This window comes from Globicephala melas, chromosome 20 (genome assembly GCF_963455315.2).
Source record: "Globicephala melas chromosome 20, mGloMel1.2, whole genome shotgun sequence".
In the NCBI taxonomy this organism is placed as follows: Eukaryota; Metazoa; Chordata; class Mammalia; order Artiodactyla; family Delphinidae; genus Globicephala; species Globicephala melas.
In genome coordinates this window covers 42,528,610-42,544,843 of record NC_083333.1, presented here as the reverse complement: position 1 = coordinate 42,544,843, position 16,234 = coordinate 42,528,610, and the positions used below count along the sequence as shown (strand labels likewise).

Below are 16,234 nucleotides of genomic sequence, written 5' to 3'. Positions count from 1 at the left end.
GGCTTTTTTCCTCCAGACAAGAGTAGGTCCCGCCCACCACTCACCCACGTGACCTCATTCCTTCAGGGTGTTTGCGGAGAGGGGAAGAGGAGGAGGGGGAGAGGCTAACAAGGCTGCGCCCCCAACCTGGTGCCGGGCCCCCCAAAACTAGACCACGACCTCACCCTTCCTCAACTAACCCCTGCCCCCAAAATATGTGTGCGCCCCCCCTACCCCCTGACCCTGCGATCCTCGCCCCTAGCTGGAGCGCCTGGAAAATGGTGAGATGAGGACTGGGCTGAAATGTGGCTCGCTCTGCAGCCCTCCACCCCTCGGCCGCGACCAAAGGGCAATGTGCTCAGGCGGGGGACGCGACGCTTCTGGCCACGAGTCTGGGTTATTTTCATTCACTTAAGTGACACTCCCTTGAAATTAATAACTGCATGGGTGAGAGCGAGCGTCTCCTCCCCACTCCCCTTGCCCTCTCGGCGGCCCGATCGGCGGCTCTGAAACGCTGAGCCCGAGACCCGGCCCGGGCGCTTCGGGGGAGCAAACCGCCGGGAGGACGGAGGCAGAGGCCTGGAGGACGTCTCGCGGCGAGGGCTCGGTTTGCTGTGGTGGAGGCTGGCGCCTCCGGTGTGCTCGGTCAAGATCGGAACGCAACCTGGACCGGGAGGCAAGCTGAAGACGTCAGCTCAGGCTCCGGGCCCGGGACACAGTAACCCGGCCTAACGCGAGAGGCCCGAATGCACTCGAAAACAAGGCGCCGGGGCTCGGAAGTGGGCCCGCGCTTTTTTCCTGCCGGGCACTTATTCCCGCATTTTTCGCCCGCGCGCCGATTGCGCCCCGACCTCTGCAAGGTTGGTGCGCCTCGCTCGCCCAGGCGGCGGGAGTCCGGCGAGCGCAAAGGCGGCTGATGCCCTCCTACTCCGATCGTTGCTCCGGGCTCCGGTACCCTGTGGCTCCCGCCGGAGGAGAAGACTAGGAGGGAGATTGGAAAACCTTGGAGCAGCAGCTGAGGCCGGCGCCGGGGAAGCCGATCGATACTACGTTATGGAGACTAGCGTGGGTCCGCCTCATTAGATTAGGACGGTCGATTCGCGTATTCGTTATTCAGTATAGATTAGGGATGATCATTATGTCAGTCACTCCAAAGAGTTCGATTAGCCGGCCAGAAGCGCCATTAAGCGCACTGGCGGTGGGTGGCTCAAGTTAGGAAATTAGGAAACGAATCTTCAGCAAGCATCCGACGGCCTTCCTCTTCCTCCTTCCCTCCTCTTTCGCAGCCCAGGCAGACCCGAAGCTGAGGCCACCGTGCTGAATGCTTTCACCCTTTGGCTGGCGACCAGAAGACCTGCGGACACTGGCCGCCAAGTGACCCCAGCTTCAGTCTTTGGCGCACACCCACCGAGTGGGGGCGGGGAGGAAGAGGAAGGGCTGGAGAGATTTCCGCCCAGAGGGGGTGGTCTGAGAACCCGCGGGAGCTGGGCCGGGGAGGATTCGGTCACCTGCTCTCCTTTCCTTCCGTGTGCGGGGAGACCGGGAGTTCGCCGCCCTTCACAGAAAGGGGGCTCTTGGCGTGGACACGCCCACTGTCCCTGGGGCAAGTGTGTTGCTGGCATCCTGGACTCTGCTTGGGAAGGCTAGCGCATCCTCTACAGTCCCCCAGTCACCCTGCGGGGAGGGGAGTGCAGCAGCAAGGACTCCTGGTCTGCCACTCCTTTCGGGCTAGAAGATCCCGGGCAAGAGAAACCTGTAGGGGTTTCGCGAAGGTCTCGGTCTCACCCATGATCCACAGAGGGCACCCAAGGGCTGTCTTGGATGAAGGTGGGAGGATATCAGCTACTGGGAAGAAGGCTGACGTCCCTCTGAGTCCCCACTGCAGCCCTTTAATCCTGGAGTGCTGCCCAAGGGGACGACCGTGCTCACTGGGAATCCGTTCATTTGTTCCTCAGTTATTAAGCGCCAATCACGAGCAAAAACACAAGACAGAAGACCCCACTACCCACTAAAGCTTCATTTTAATCACTTCCATCACTTTCCAGTCCCCATATCCCTGGCCTTTCTGGCTTTATCAGGAGAACCTCTGACCAAACCTTTCTCACTTCTGAAGTTCCCAGGTTTCCCGACAAAGAAGTACCTGTCCTGTGCCATTGTCAAAGACTACACTAAGCGCAGGGAATATAAAGCTGATGAGCCGGGCTTTTGCCCCACAGGGTGTTCACAGGCCGGCGGGGGCAAGCGGGAGGGTTACGCAGCCTGTCCCGTTAGCTTTCATGGGCACTGTGTATCCTTCCGTTTGCCACTTACCGCCCCCCACCCCCGCCCCTGTAAGCTCGAGGTAAGGGTGGGTGAGCACTGGGGAAGGCTTTCAGAGAGGCTTCCTCTGAGCCCAGTCTTGAGGAGGCACCAAATGTGGAAGGGAACTGCTTGAGAGAGTCCTTAGCTTAGCTCCACTTAAAAACGGAGGCTCCCACTCCCAGCCCAGGGAGGCACCTCTGGCGGACGTGAGATGCCAAAGCTTCCCCTCCATTGGGTTAGTTGTAGTATTTCAGGAGGTCACCTAGCTGACAAACTCTTCATCAGAAGAGTCACTGTGTGTGTCATAGACTAGAAGTTTCCAGAGGGCAGGAACTCAGGAATCTAGGTAATTATTTCCAGCACATATACGAAGAGATACTGCGAGGATAAGATCTCCTGGAAGAGGATGACAATGGCAGGAGAGGGCAGCTCCTCTAGTGATATTATGACTATCTTTAACTGTGTTCTTTACTCTTCTCTCTCCCCAAAACAATGTCCTTTGTCAGATTCTGCTTCTACTTCCCCATCCTCTTCCCCACGTCTCTGTATTTCTAGAAAAAAACCTGTTTTTTTGTTGTTGATTTATTTTTCCTCATGCTTCTCATATTAACTGCTTCTCTTTTCCCTCTCTCCATTTTTTCCGGGTCTTCCTTCCACTCACCCGCCTATTTCTCTGTCGTGTCCCCTCTTTCTGTCTCTCTCCGTATATCACAGCTGTGTTCTTCCTTTCTCACCTTTCTGTTCATCCCTCAATTTGTCGCTGCCTTTGTCTCTCGCACTACTTTATTCCTTTCCAAATGTAATATTTCGATATTGTAACATTGATTGAAGCAGACAATGTAAAACTGTTCAACCTCCACTGCAAATTCATTTTTAATCCTACGAAAAATGCAACGTTAAACGTATTGCATGGTGAGACAAAAACCTGTCTTTGCCTTTCCTGCAATCCAGCTTGGGGGCGGGGTGGGAGGTAGGCGGAGGAGGGAAGTGCTGGAGACATTATCCCGTCATTAACGGAACAACAACGAATTTTCAGTCACAACGACCCTTTGATTAGCTATAGAAAAAGTGTTGTCCGCTATTTCAATACAAAATTTGGCTTTACAGCGGTTGGGAGAATAATTCATTTAGGTTTTCCTTTTCAGGGTGGAAAAAAAAGTGGATAGCGTCCCTGGGTGGGCTCGAACCACCAACCTTTCGGTTAACAGCCGAACGCGCTAACCGATTGCGCCACAGAGACGGTGGTAACTACCCGTTTCGCAGTGAGCCGAGTCAATGGGAGTGAGCCTGCGACAGCGCAGAACTCGGAAATTCCATAACCGGACTAAAGAAGTCAAACCCAAAGAAGGGTCCGGATCTGGGGAGGGGAACAGGCGGGACGTGCTCGCCTCCCCTCCATTGGCTCGGGGGTGGCGGAAATCGTCGCCTGCCTCCTCTGGATCTTAAAGTTGGGGAAGCCCGTGATGTCCCTCTTTAGGGTGATCTGATATTGGGGATACGTGAAGTCGACCTGCTGAGAGTCCCCCAAAGCAGAACCACCCTCGGCTTCCAAACGTCCCCTTTGCAGCCCAATCCCTGCAGCCGCTGAATACCCGCGACACCCTCCCTGTGCCCCTCCCTCCTCGCAAGAGTAAATACGCACTTTACGGGCACCTCTTAAATACTAGGCACATGCCCAGTGCATGTCCAGAGCCTAGCATGGTGCCTGGCATACAACAGATGTAAGGATTTCTGGAATGAATAAATGAAACAAACTTCATGAGTAATATGCCCGACCCACACAGCGTGCTCTTAACCAACCCCGTGGCCCTTCACTGGAGCCAAAGGCCCTTATCTCGGGTTTCACTAGCCCACGTGGGCGCAGACTCCGGCCGGCGTCTCCTGCGCCCAGAGACTGAGTCCACCGCTATACCAGCTTGCACCGCGACGCCGGGCTCTTCCGCACCGAGAGTGACTTTTCACTTTGCGCTTTCCTCACCTTGGTTTTGGCTTCTCAACCAAACTCCTGTCTGATGACTGACAAAGATATAGAGCCAATAGGAAGCCAAATTGTCCCGGAAGGGTCGGCCTCCCAGCCAATAGAGACAAAGCAGCGAGAGTGGTTGCGCAGTGAGGCCCGTAGCAGGTTTGCTGGAATTGTGGCTATTGGAGGTCCTAATACGCGGCAATCATGGTGAGGTGGGGAGCAAGGAAAAGGGACACGGGGTAGGGATTGAGGAATGGGGAGGGGTGTCATGGGGAGTTTGGGAGGCGTAGAGGCCTGGTGGTCGATTGAAGGAAGCGGCTCCAGTTTGAAGGGGGAGCGGACCGCGGTGAGGACCGAGGCAGGGAATGGGGCTCCTCGCAGCCTCCCAGCGTTAATCTCAGAGCTGGAGTTCAGGGCATCCAGGCGCCTCCAGAGTGGAGGACGGTGCGTACAGGAGCCTCCGAATCAGGAGCTGCGCCGGGCCGCGTTTGGCCCCGCGCGCTGAGCCCTTCCGCTCTGTTTCAGTCTATTATGTCCTATAACGGAGGGGCCGTCATGGCCATGAAGGGGAAGAACTGTGTGGCCATCGCTGCCGACAGGCGCTTCGGGATCCAGGCCCAGATGGTGACCACGGACTTCCAGAAGATCTTTCCCATGGGCGACCGGCTGTACATCGGCCTGGCCGGGCTCGCCACCGACGTCCAGACAGTGTAAGTGTCGGGGGTTCCCACCTACACCCAGGCTTCTTCTTGGACCATTCTTGCCTAGCGGCTCGAGTGGCGTGGGTGTTAGTCATCTACTAAACAACATCAGTGAATCTGAGACTTTGCCGAACACCGTAAGCGATAGAGTGGTATCCTAACCAACTTAGCAGCATTTACTTTGTGCCAGACACGGTGGAAAGCACCTTACATCCACGGACTTTAATCCTCTTAACCACGTTACCATGTTGTCCCATTTTGCAGATGAGGAAACTGAGGGTCACAGAGAGTGTATTGCCCAAGATGTAAGCTAATGAATGACCCCCAGGATCCCAATCTCTGAGGCCAAAGCCCATGCTCAGCCCCTAAAGAACTTCAGGTCTAGTTGGGAGAAAAGGCAGGCATACAGAAAGATAACTAACCCATAATAAGATAACTAACCCTTATTAACTGCTAGAGCAGTTACCTAGTTGACAGTGGTTCTGTGAGAGAAGGGAGAGTCTGGGAGATGAAATAGTGCCTCTTGTGATGGTCCGGGTGTGAAGGTTGTGGTTCTGATGGGGTGGTGAGGTGGGAAAGGAAAAGAAGGCATTTCTGAGAGTTGTTGCTGACCAACCTTAGTGGCTACTTGGATATTGTGAGGCCAAAGAGTTAACCATTGAAGTCGGGGTTTGTGTCTTTTTTATTTGTTACTAGTATCTATTCTAGTACTTGGCATGTAGGCAATCCAGAAGTGTTTTAAAGGTGATTTCTGTTTTGAGCATGTTGACTGAAATACGGGAATTGGGAAGACTGGTTTTAGGGGAAAGGTGACGACTTTGATTTTGATACCAATTTTAAAGGGAGAAGGCAAGCCAAGTAGAAACATCTTCTGAGCAGTTGGGGTCTTGAGATTATATCTCAGGGCTGGATAGGCATTGGTGATTTGTTAAATCTATGGGAACAGATTCTGGAGAGACAGAATACACAGAGGGAAAAAGTAAGCTGCAGCTCCAGAGCTGAACTGTATATTCAGCAGTCAGTTGGGGAAGAAGAGAGGCCAGTGGAAAAGAGGGTCAACGTTTCAAGAGGGAAGATGTGGTCACAGGTGGCCTAAGGAGCAGCAGTTCCTGGACTTTGTTCTTAGAAGATTGATAGTTCACTAAGGTGGGTGGGAGCTTGTCAGAAAGTTTTCTCTCTCATTTCCCTTAAACCTCTCTAAAGTCTCAAGAACATATATTTTGGAAATTCTTCCTGAAATCTAACCCAACCAGCCCTTTTTTTCCATTGTTGGTGGAATCAGAGAATGACGGCTTAGCATTCCTGTCAGTATGAAGGCCCCCATCAGCCTTCCTCTCTCCAGTCACTGCTGTTCCCTTCACACTATTTCCTTTTCTTCAGGAGCCTCTTCTCACCGAGTTTGCATGTTTGTGGGCAGTAATTGCTACCTTTGCTGGGCCTCAGTTTCCTCACCTGTATGATGCTTAGGTTGTGTCTAAGGCTCTTTGTTCTGGTGTCCTGTTACTCATTGCTCTGCTTCCAGCATGTATGTCACTGGTCTGTTCCCTGCAGGGCCTATCCCTGGGCTCTGAGATGGGACTGGAGGAGGTGCGGCCTACTTTCTTAGGCGCCTTTCAGTCCATTAGCAGCAGCTGCTGCTTATTAACACCCATACATTATCTCACAAAATAAGGTGACTTATTTTGTCCCTATCTTAGGGATGGAAAACTTAAGTGGTAAGGTGAAGGCTTAGCCCAGGTCAGCTCTCTCAGTTCACTGCTCTTTCTACTGTAAGCCGCCATCATTATGTCTGCAGGCAGACTCCTACCCAGAGTGTACTGTATAAGCTATTCCTCAAAAAAGTGGGGGGAGAATCCACTTCTTAACTCCCCTTTTCTCACCCTAAAAAAAAGTATGAGAAAAAGGGTTAGCAGAGTGGCATGTTTATGGGTAGAAGTGTTGGACAAGACTGAGAAGCGGATGTGAGGCTGGACTTCTGGTAAGAAAATCAGAAGAAAATCTGGCAGATGGGGAGGAGTCTCGGCAGGGGCTGGGATTGTGTGTCTCCATGAGGCGGACACCAGGGGACATTCAGCAATGACATACTAACTCACTTTTCTCCTTTTACCACAGTGCCCAGCGCCTCAAGTTCCGGCTGAACCTGTATGAGCTGAAGGAAGGTCGGCAGATCAAGCCTTACACTCTCATGAGCATGGTGGCCAACCTCTTGTACGAGAAACGGTGAGTAGAAATGTAGCCTGGGACTCGGGGAATGCAGAGACCTTTGATTGGGCAAGTAGTATGGAGGGGGGCACCCAGGAAGGAGATTCCTCCTCCTTGACTCATTTCTTATTTGCTGGATAGTATCCTTATTTTCTGAGTCTTTTCTGTGGACCTAACAACCAAATAGGAAAGAAAGGGCTACTTCAGAAGAAGACAGGGAATGCAAGCAGCAAGTGAAGTTGCTCCCAGGAAACAAAATTAACGCTACCAAAGTGTGCCCTGGCGTCTCCCAGCCAGGAGCCACCCTTACCCAAGAGCTTATTCTGTTGTCATTAGATACTCTGGAATACACGGAACCTAGGAATTGTGTATGTTAACTTTTGACATTTGAGGACTTTATGATGAGAAAAGAAGGGGCTCCTAACTGTAGAATTCAGTGCAGAAGCTGGAATGAAATTGAAGGGAGAACCCTGTAGGTACTTTCCCCACCCACCTCTGGGCAGAACTGGGTGGCAAATGGGAATGTAAATTGATACAGCCACTATGGAGAACAGTATGGAGGTTCCTTAAAAAACTAAAAACAAAACTACCATATGAGCCAGCGAGCCCACTCCTGGGCATATACGTGGAGAAAACCATAATTCAAAAGATACATGCACCCCAGTGTTCACTACAGCGCTATTTACAATAGCCAGGACATGGAAGTAACCTAAATGTCCATCAACAGAGGAATGGATAAAGAAGATGTGGTACATATATAAAATGGAATATTACTCAGACATAGAAGGAACAAATCTGTGCCATTTGCAGAGACGTGGATGGACCTAGAGACTGTCACACAGAGTGAAGTAAGTCAGAAAGAGAAAAAGAAATATCGTATATTAAAGCATATATGTGGAATCTACAAAAATAGTACAGATGAACCTATTTGTAGGCAGAAATAGAGACACAGATGTAGAGAACAAACGTATGGACACCAAATGGGGAAAGGAGGGGTGGGATGAATTGGGAGATTAGGATTGACATATATATACTACTATGTATAAAACAGATAACTAATGAGAACCTACTGTATAGCACAGGGAACTCTACTTAATGCTCTGTGGTGACCTAAATGGGAAGGAAATCCGAAAAGGAGGGGATATATGTATACATATAGCTGATTCATTTCATTGTACAGCAGAAACTAACACAACATTGTAAAGCAACTATACTCCAATAAGAAAAGAAAAAAATGGCCATTAAAAAAAAAAAGACTGGGTGGCAAGAAGACAGGTTAAGCTTTTTTTCTTTCCTTTTTTTTTAACTTTTTATTTTGAAATAATTTTAGACTTTATAGAAAAGTTGCAAAAGTACTCTTCAGCTTTCAAAACTAAGTTTTTGCCATTTCCATACCTGGAGCAATATTACTGTCTTTTTACTATTAAAAAATAAACAAAACAAATGGTTACCTTTTTTTTAGGTTTATGTTAATATCCTCAGCTATGAATTGTCTGCCATATGTAGTAACCATGTTTATCAAAATCCCAAATTGAGAAAGGCTTAACAAAAGATCTTTTTTTTTTTTTTTTTTTGTGGTACGCGGGCCTCTCACTGCTGCGGCCTCTCCCGTTGCGGAGCGCAGGCTCCGGACGCGCAGGCTCAGCAGCCACGGCTCACGGGCCCAGCCGCTCCGCGGCATGTGGGATCTTCCCGGATCGGGGCATGAACCCGTGTCCCCTGCATCGGTAGGCGGACTCTCAACCACTGCGCCACCAGGGAAGCCCCAAGAGATTTTAAAAAACTGGTTCATGGGGGTGGGGGGAGAGGTCTTTATTTTTCTTTCTTTTTTAATTTAGGTGTAATTGATTTACAATATTAGTTTCAGATATAGGGAGGAAGTCTTACAAAGTTGTACAGATTAACTCACATTTCGGTATATATTTAATGGCTCATGTTTACTCATAATAAAAATACAGGACATTGAAGCTGACCTGGAAAATTCTAGATTCTCAGCTACTGTAACCAGGGGCTTTCTCTACAAGCCCAACTGAAATCATTGATTTTCCAGCAGGATAGGCTAATGCAGTGATTTGCAAAATTGAGCCATGTACAGACCCTTTTTAAAGTAAATAACTTCTCATGGACCCCAGAGAATCCATCCAAGCACCTCTGTGAAACACTGACCTTTAGGTGGTACCGTGACATCGACACGACTGGAAGTACAAACGCAGGCCCTGAGCCATGTTGTATTTAGTTTTAAGGTTGTTACCCAGATAATACAGGACATTCTTATATTAACTTTGTTTTCAGTTTATTGAGAGGAAAATACAAAATTTAAGATTTGTTAGAGAAATTTGATACCTAGGGATCTGTTTGAGAAATGCCAGATCAAAGCACGCTACTCCAACCTCTTCCTCCACCTTACAATTATTATTTTTTTATTTAGAATTATTTTTTTACAGAGTTGTAACTTAAGATCATGCCCGTAGAAATTACTGAGAGCTGATATAAGACATGGAAAATGTCTGTTTACTTACTGTTTCTGTTGAGGATAGTGGCTATTACTTTTTGAGTATTTTCTATTTTCTATTTAAATATCCCTAAGATTGATTCTTCTTAAAGCTCAGTGTCTAGAACAAGTTTCTGATAAGCTATTATTTCCTAATGGCAAACAATGAAAATAACCCAGCTCACTGAGTATCCTTCTTTGCTTTGTCTGCTGGGAGACTCAGAACAAAACTTCGTGTTTTGTCTGAGTGTCTTGTATTCTTGATTTTGGGGTTGTTTTTTTCTTTAGTTGGTGCATAGGAAGGACTTTTTTTTTTTAAATTAATTGAAGTATAGTTGATTTACAATGTTGTGTTAGTTTCTGGTACAGCAAAGTGATTCAGTTATACATATATATACATATTGTTTTTCATATTCTTTTCTATTATGGTTTATTACAGGATATTGAATATAGTTCCCTGTGCTATATAGTAGGGCCTTGTGTATCTATCTTATATATAGTAGTGTGTATCTGCTAATCCTAAACTCTTAATTTATCCCTCCCCACTCCCTTTCCCCTTTGGTAACCATAAGTTTGTTTTCTATGTCTGTGAGTCTGTTTCTGTTTCATAAATAAGTTCATTTGTGTCATATTTTAGATTCCACATAAGTGATATCATATGGTATTTGTCTTTCTTTTTCTGCCTTACTTCACTTAGTATGGTAATCTCTAGGTCCATCCATGTTGCTGCAAATGGCATTATGTTTTAGCTGTTTGGTTTTATTTTTCAGTGTTTTTTCTACAAACTGCTTCAAATCCTTTTTTGAAAGGAGTAAAGGTATAGGTGTATAAATAGAAGATTGGATGGTGATAGGACCTGGATGAGATAGGACCTAGGGAGAGTAGGTTAAAAAAACAACAACAGAATTCCCAAAGAAAGGAAGAGGAAGAGAGGGTCGGGGTGAGGAGGATATGAAGGTAAGTGTCAGAGAAAAGAAGAAAAAGTCTTAGAGCATTGCTAGATGCCAGGAGAGGGGGAAAGGGGATTGTCCCAAACGGGCCCTCCACTTTCCTCCCTGGGTCTGGGCCGGGGCCTTGTCTGAACAGGCCTGAACAGGAAAGTGAATGTTCTTGAGCTCCACTTTCTCTCTCTGCTCCTGGCCCCCACAGGTTTGGGCCCTACTACACTGAGCCGGTCATTGCTGGATTGGACCCGAAGACCTTTAAGCCCTTCATTTGCTCTCTAGACCTTATCGGCTGCCCCATGGTGACTGAAGACTTTGTAGTCAGTGGTACCTGCACTGAACAAATGTACGGGATGTGCGAGTCCCTCTGGGAACCCAACATGGTGAGTTGGTGGCATGGAGCGGGGCTGGGTTCTCAGGTGCCCGCCCCTTGGCCATCAGGGGAAAATGTGTTTACCTGGCAGGTAATGGGAAGAATGGTGCAGGTAGGAAAGAAAGCCACAGCTGCTGAGCCTTGGAAGGGCATCCAGAAACTCCATCTGCCAGGGCCTTGGCTCCCAGGGAGAGCACCTTCCATGAAGAGACCTCAGTCAGATACAACAACAAATAATTCCCCACGTTGGGTTTACAGGGTTCTCATATCCATTCATTGAACACACATTTAACAAGGTATAGGGTTAGGGGCAGCTCAGGAGAATGGGCTGTGGAGTCAGGTTGTCTGGGTTGGAAACCCAGATCCACCTACCATCTCATTAGTTATGTTCAGGGTAAGTCACTTTACTTCTCTGTGCCTCCACTTCCTTAGCTGTAAAATGGGGATAATAACAGAATCTATTTTATGAGTGGTGGTGTGAGGAAATCACCTGGGAAGATTGGAACAGTACCTGACAGGGTCGGCTGTTGTGCCAGCTCTGCCAGGCTCCGGGGAAGCCAGATAGTCTGTCTTCGAGGGCTTATTGCAGCCTAATGAAATAAGACAGACCCACAGATACCTGCTGAAATGAAGTTTGCCAGGAACAGGAGGAAAGAAAGGGCCTGGCTGGCAGAAGGAGCAGCCTGTGCAAAGGTCAGAAGTACAGGAGGGGCCCAGTGTGTTCAGTGACTGGAGAGAGCTTGCTGTGGCCGCTGGCGTGTGGGCAGAATGTGGGGTGAGAGGAAGGAGGAGAGTGAAATCGGGATGAGACTCGGAAATGCCTTGGATGCCACGCCAAGCAGTTGGAACTTTTTTTTTTTTGAATTTTATTTTTTATATAGCAGGTTCTCATTAGTTATCCATTTTATACATATTAGTGTATGCATGTCAATCCCAATCTCCCAGTTCGTCCCACCACCACCCGCCCCCCCCACCCCGCTTTCCCCCCTTGGTGTCCATACGTGAGTTCTCTGCATCTGTGTCTTTATTTCTGCCCTGCAAACTGGTTTATCCGTACCATTTTTCTAGGTTCCACATATATGCGTTATTATACAATATTTGTTTTTCTCTTTCTGACTTCACTCTGTGTGACAGTCTCTAGATCCATCCACGTCTCTACAAATGATCCAGTTTCGTTCCTTTTTATGGCTGAGTAATATTCCATTGTATATATGTACCACATCTTCTTTATCCATTTGTCTGTCGATGGGCATTTAGGTTGCTTCCATGACCTACCTGGCTATTGTAAATAGTGCTGCAACGAACATTTTGGTACATGACTCTTTCTGAATTATGGTTTTCTCAGGGTAGATGCCCAGTAGTGGGATTGCTGGGTCGTATGGTAGTTCTATTTTTAGTTTTTTAAGGAACCTCCATACTGTTCTCCATAGTGGCTGTATTAATTTACATTCCCACCAACAGTGCAAGAGGATTCCCTTTTCTCCACACCCTCTCCAGCATTTGTTTTTTGTAGATTTTCTGATGATGCCTGTTCTAACTGGTGAGAGGTGATACCTCATTGGAACTTTTTCTTCTGACATGGTGTCAAAGGCAGTAAGAGACCTGAGGCACCAGAGGCCTGCAGGTCGGTGTGGCACTGAGGTCCTGAGCAAAGAGAGTGGCAGTGGGGGAGCGGGGCAGCCAGAGTCTAGAGTACTTGGTCACTTAAAACAGAAGTGAGCGAGGTGGAGATGCTGAGGACACTTGAGTTTTCTAGCTAAGCCAACCAAGATAGAGGATGTGGTGGATGCAACAGGTTTGGGGGGAAATGGGTTCATGGTTGGACAGGTTGAGTTGTGCAATACTTCTGAGCCACCCAGGAGGAGAGTCCATGAGATAGCTGGTAAAGCACACAGGAGCCATGGGGATTCTTCCCCCATTTGACAGAAGAGGAATTGAGGCTTAGCGAAGGGACATTGACTTGCTCAAGGTCACAATGCTGGTTAGCGGAGGAAGTGCAGGGCTTGAACTATATCTTACGTAACCTTGCTGCCTTCTGAGAAGGAGGTGAGGGGGCTTCTCGCATCCAGGGAACCATCCCTCACTCCAGACACGGGAGGGGCCAGAGCTGGGCACCTTGAGCCTAGAGAAGAGAGAGTTAATGGGCCAGACGAAGTGAGGGTCCAAGGCTCTGGGGATTGAAAGGTTTCTGCTCTGTCGGCAGGACCCAGAACACCTGTTTGAAACCATCTCACAAGCCATGCTGAATGCTGTGGACAGGGATGCGGTGTCAGGCATGGGAGTCATTGTTCACATCATGTAAGTGTGCACTGGGAGAAGTCTAGAAGCTCTGCAGACACGTGCCTCTCCCCTCCTGCACAAACACCCCATCTTCCCAGCCCCCTAGTCAGGTGTGAAATAAGAAGGGTGCTTGCAGCAGGCCCGGGATAGCAGAAATCCATGCTTCCTAAGGGTGGCAGCTAAGGTGGGAGCCTACCCAGATTCCCCTGGCCTCCGTCTGGTGAGGCTCTGTGTCCCCGAGTCTCCTCCCCTTGCTCACAATAGACATTTCTTTCCTTCCTGAGCACTGTCCCCAAAGTCTCAGGGACCTTTGTGGGGATGAGCCCCAGCAGAGCTACTGCAGATTGATCAGAATAAATCCTGGGTGGCTCCTGTCCTCTCCCAGCTCACACCAGCATGGAACCCACAACTGTGTGGTGTGCTGAGCCCTGGGAGTGTTTTCCAACCCCCCAGCCGGATGCCTAACTGCCACCCTCTTTCCCTCTTGCTTATTTGGGGCTGTCACCAGGAACCTGGTATCCTCCCAACAGCTTTCCTTGGGAACCTCCCAGAACAAGCATTTGGACCCTTTTGTTATGGGGTAACCTGCTTAATTACCGTGAAAAACAGGTTGGGGCTAATACAGACAATTTACCACCCCAAGGATCTTTTCCCTTCACTGGAGTGAAACACCTCACACCTCCTTCCTAAGTTACTTGTTCTCTAGGCCTGGGGAGCTCCTTCCCTGCTTTGGAGCGCTTCACACTCCAGCCCTGAATCATCCCAACTCTTGACGGCTCCACCTATGGAAGTTTCTCCATTCTCCCCTTCCTCACCACAGGCCAGGAAAACAAGCTAACATTAGTGTAACGTGGGCAAAACAGTTAACCCCAGAGTTAGGACAGCTGTTCTAGTTTGTTCTGCAGTCTAGAATGGGTGTAGACGTTCTGTGATTTTCTCCCTCTGCAGTGAGAAGGACAAAATCACCACGAGGACACTGAAGGCCCGGATGGACTAACTCTGTTCTTCCCAGAGCCCACTTTTTTTCTTTTTTTTAAATAAAAGATTTTCTTTCACTCCTGCTTCTTTGAGTGTTTTACCACAGATCTCTGTCCCCAGTTGGGCAGTTACAAATAGCTACTCGGGGTATAGCTCAGCCCTCAGGTTTTCTTGACTTGCAGCGTGCTCCACCGGTCCACCAGTGGGGATAGTATCTACAAATCACTTGTTGGGTACCTGCTGTGTGCTAGGCCCTGCACAAAGTGCTTTACACATTCTAAAATTTAATCATCATATTGACTCAAGGTAATATACATTAATTATCCTTGTTTAACGAGTTAAATAACTTGCCCAGGGCCACTTTGTGATAGGGCAAAGATGTCAACCCATGTTCCATTTGACTCCAAAGCCTAGCATCCTTTTTACTCAACTCTCGGAAAACGCTTAAATCTTCTTTGTTTCAGGTAGAAATTTGGCCAAGTGTCCATAAGTAATATCCTTGCACATCAGTGTTTCTTTTTTGTGTGTGTTTTTTTTATTTTTGGCTGCGTTGGGTCTTTGTTGCTGCGCGCGGGCTTTCTCTAGTTGCGGTGAACGGGGGCTCCTCTTTGTTGCGGTGCTCAGGCTTCTGATTGCGGTGGCTTCTCTTGTGGAGCACGGGCTCTAGGCACGCGGGCTTCAGTAGTTGTGGCACACAGCCTCGGTAGTTGTGGCTCACGGGCTCTAGAGCACAGGCTCAGTAGTTGTGGCACACGGGCTCAGTTGCTCCGTGGCATGTGGGATCTTCCCGGACCAGGGCCTGAACCCGTGTCCCCTGCATCGGCAGGTGGCTTCTTAACCACTGCGCCACCAGGGGAGTCCCCACATCAGTGTTTCTTAACCTTAGCTGCATATTAGTCACCTAGGGAGCTTCTAAAACACAGGTATTTTGATCCCATCCCTGATTTATCTGGCCTTTTAAAGGGGCTGGGGCACCTCTTTTTTCGAAAAGTTCCCCAAGTGATTCCAGCTTGCAACCTGTAGCAGATGCCCTAATAAGCAAGTAGTTCCTAAACTTTAGCCTCCATTAGACTCTGGGGGGCTTGTTAAAGCAGGGGTCCCCAGTGCCTGGGCCTCGGACCAGCGGGCGAGCGAGCGAACCTTCATCTGCCGCTCCCCATCGCTCGTGTTACCGCCTGAACCATCCCCCACAACCATCTGTGGAAAAATTGTCTTTAATCCCTGGTGCCAAAAAGGTTGGGGGTCACCGTGTTAAAGCACAGTTTCTGATTCAGAGCTGCAGAAGGCCCTAAGAATTTATGATTCCCAGGTGCTGGTCCAGGACCACACTTTGAGAACCACTAGATTTTTTTTTTTTTTTTGGCTGTGTTGGGTCTTCGTTTCTGTGCGAGGGCTTTCTCTAGTTGCGGCGAGCGGGGGTCACTCAACGTGGTGCGTGGGCCTCTCTTGTTGCGGAGCACAGGCTCCAGACGCATAGGCTCGGTAGTTGTGGCTCACGGGCCTAGTTGCTCCGCGGCATGTGGGATCTTCCCAGACCAGGGCTCGAACCCGTGTCCCCTGCATTGGCAGGCAGATTCTCAACCACTGCGCCACCAGGGAAGCCCGAGAACCACTAGATTTTAAGCTAAACGTTTAGATGGAGAACCGGAGGCACATAGAGGTGACTTGTTAAGTCAGCAACATAGCTAGTCAAGGGAGAGCTAGGACAGGTGTGTCGGGTGTGTGGCTCCCAGCAAGTGTTGGTTCTACGCGGCTGGAGAAGTGAGGGGCTGTTGGTCCATTCCTCAGCGAGTGTGGTAATGGCAGCTGACAGGCAGATGGTCCAGTGCCTGTGCTCTTAACCATTGCTTATTAACTGCATCTGAGAGTGGGTGACCAAAGTCATTGACTGTTCTTTCCCCAAACTCAAGCCATACCCTGATTTAGCCCAAGCAGCCCCTAACACTGGGACCAAAACCTTTTAATTATGAAAAAGATAGATAAAAGGCTTATTTCCGAAGGACTCATACATAACAGGTG

At 48.9% G+C, this 16,234-nt stretch overlaps 1 protein-coding gene and 1 non-coding gene across 2 annotated transcripts; one reads left to right on the top strand and one right to left on the bottom strand.

Annotated features, from left to right (window-relative positions):
* Window positions 1-3,446: 3,446 nt before the first annotated feature.
* Window positions 3,447-3,520, bottom strand: TRNAN-GUU (transfer RNA asparagine (anticodon GUU)). Its single transcript has one exon. It is a non-coding gene; the product is annotated as a tRNA-Asn (tRNA).
* An 831-nt stretch (window positions 3,521-4,351) lies between these two features.
* On the top strand, window positions 4,352-14,292 carry PSMB3 (proteasome 20S subunit beta 3). Its single transcript, XM_030840210.2, has 6 exons — window positions 4,352-4,453; window positions 4,772-4,956; window positions 7,060-7,167; window positions 10,790-10,967; window positions 13,161-13,255; window positions 14,186-14,292. The coding sequence occupies exons 1-6, from the start codon at window positions 4,451-4,453 to the stop codon at window positions 14,232-14,234; spliced, it is 618 nt and encodes a 205-aa protein (XP_030696070.1). The 5' UTR covers window positions 4,352-4,450; the 3' UTR covers window positions 14,235-14,292.
* The last annotated feature ends 1,942 nt before the right edge of the window (window positions 14,293-16,234 follow it).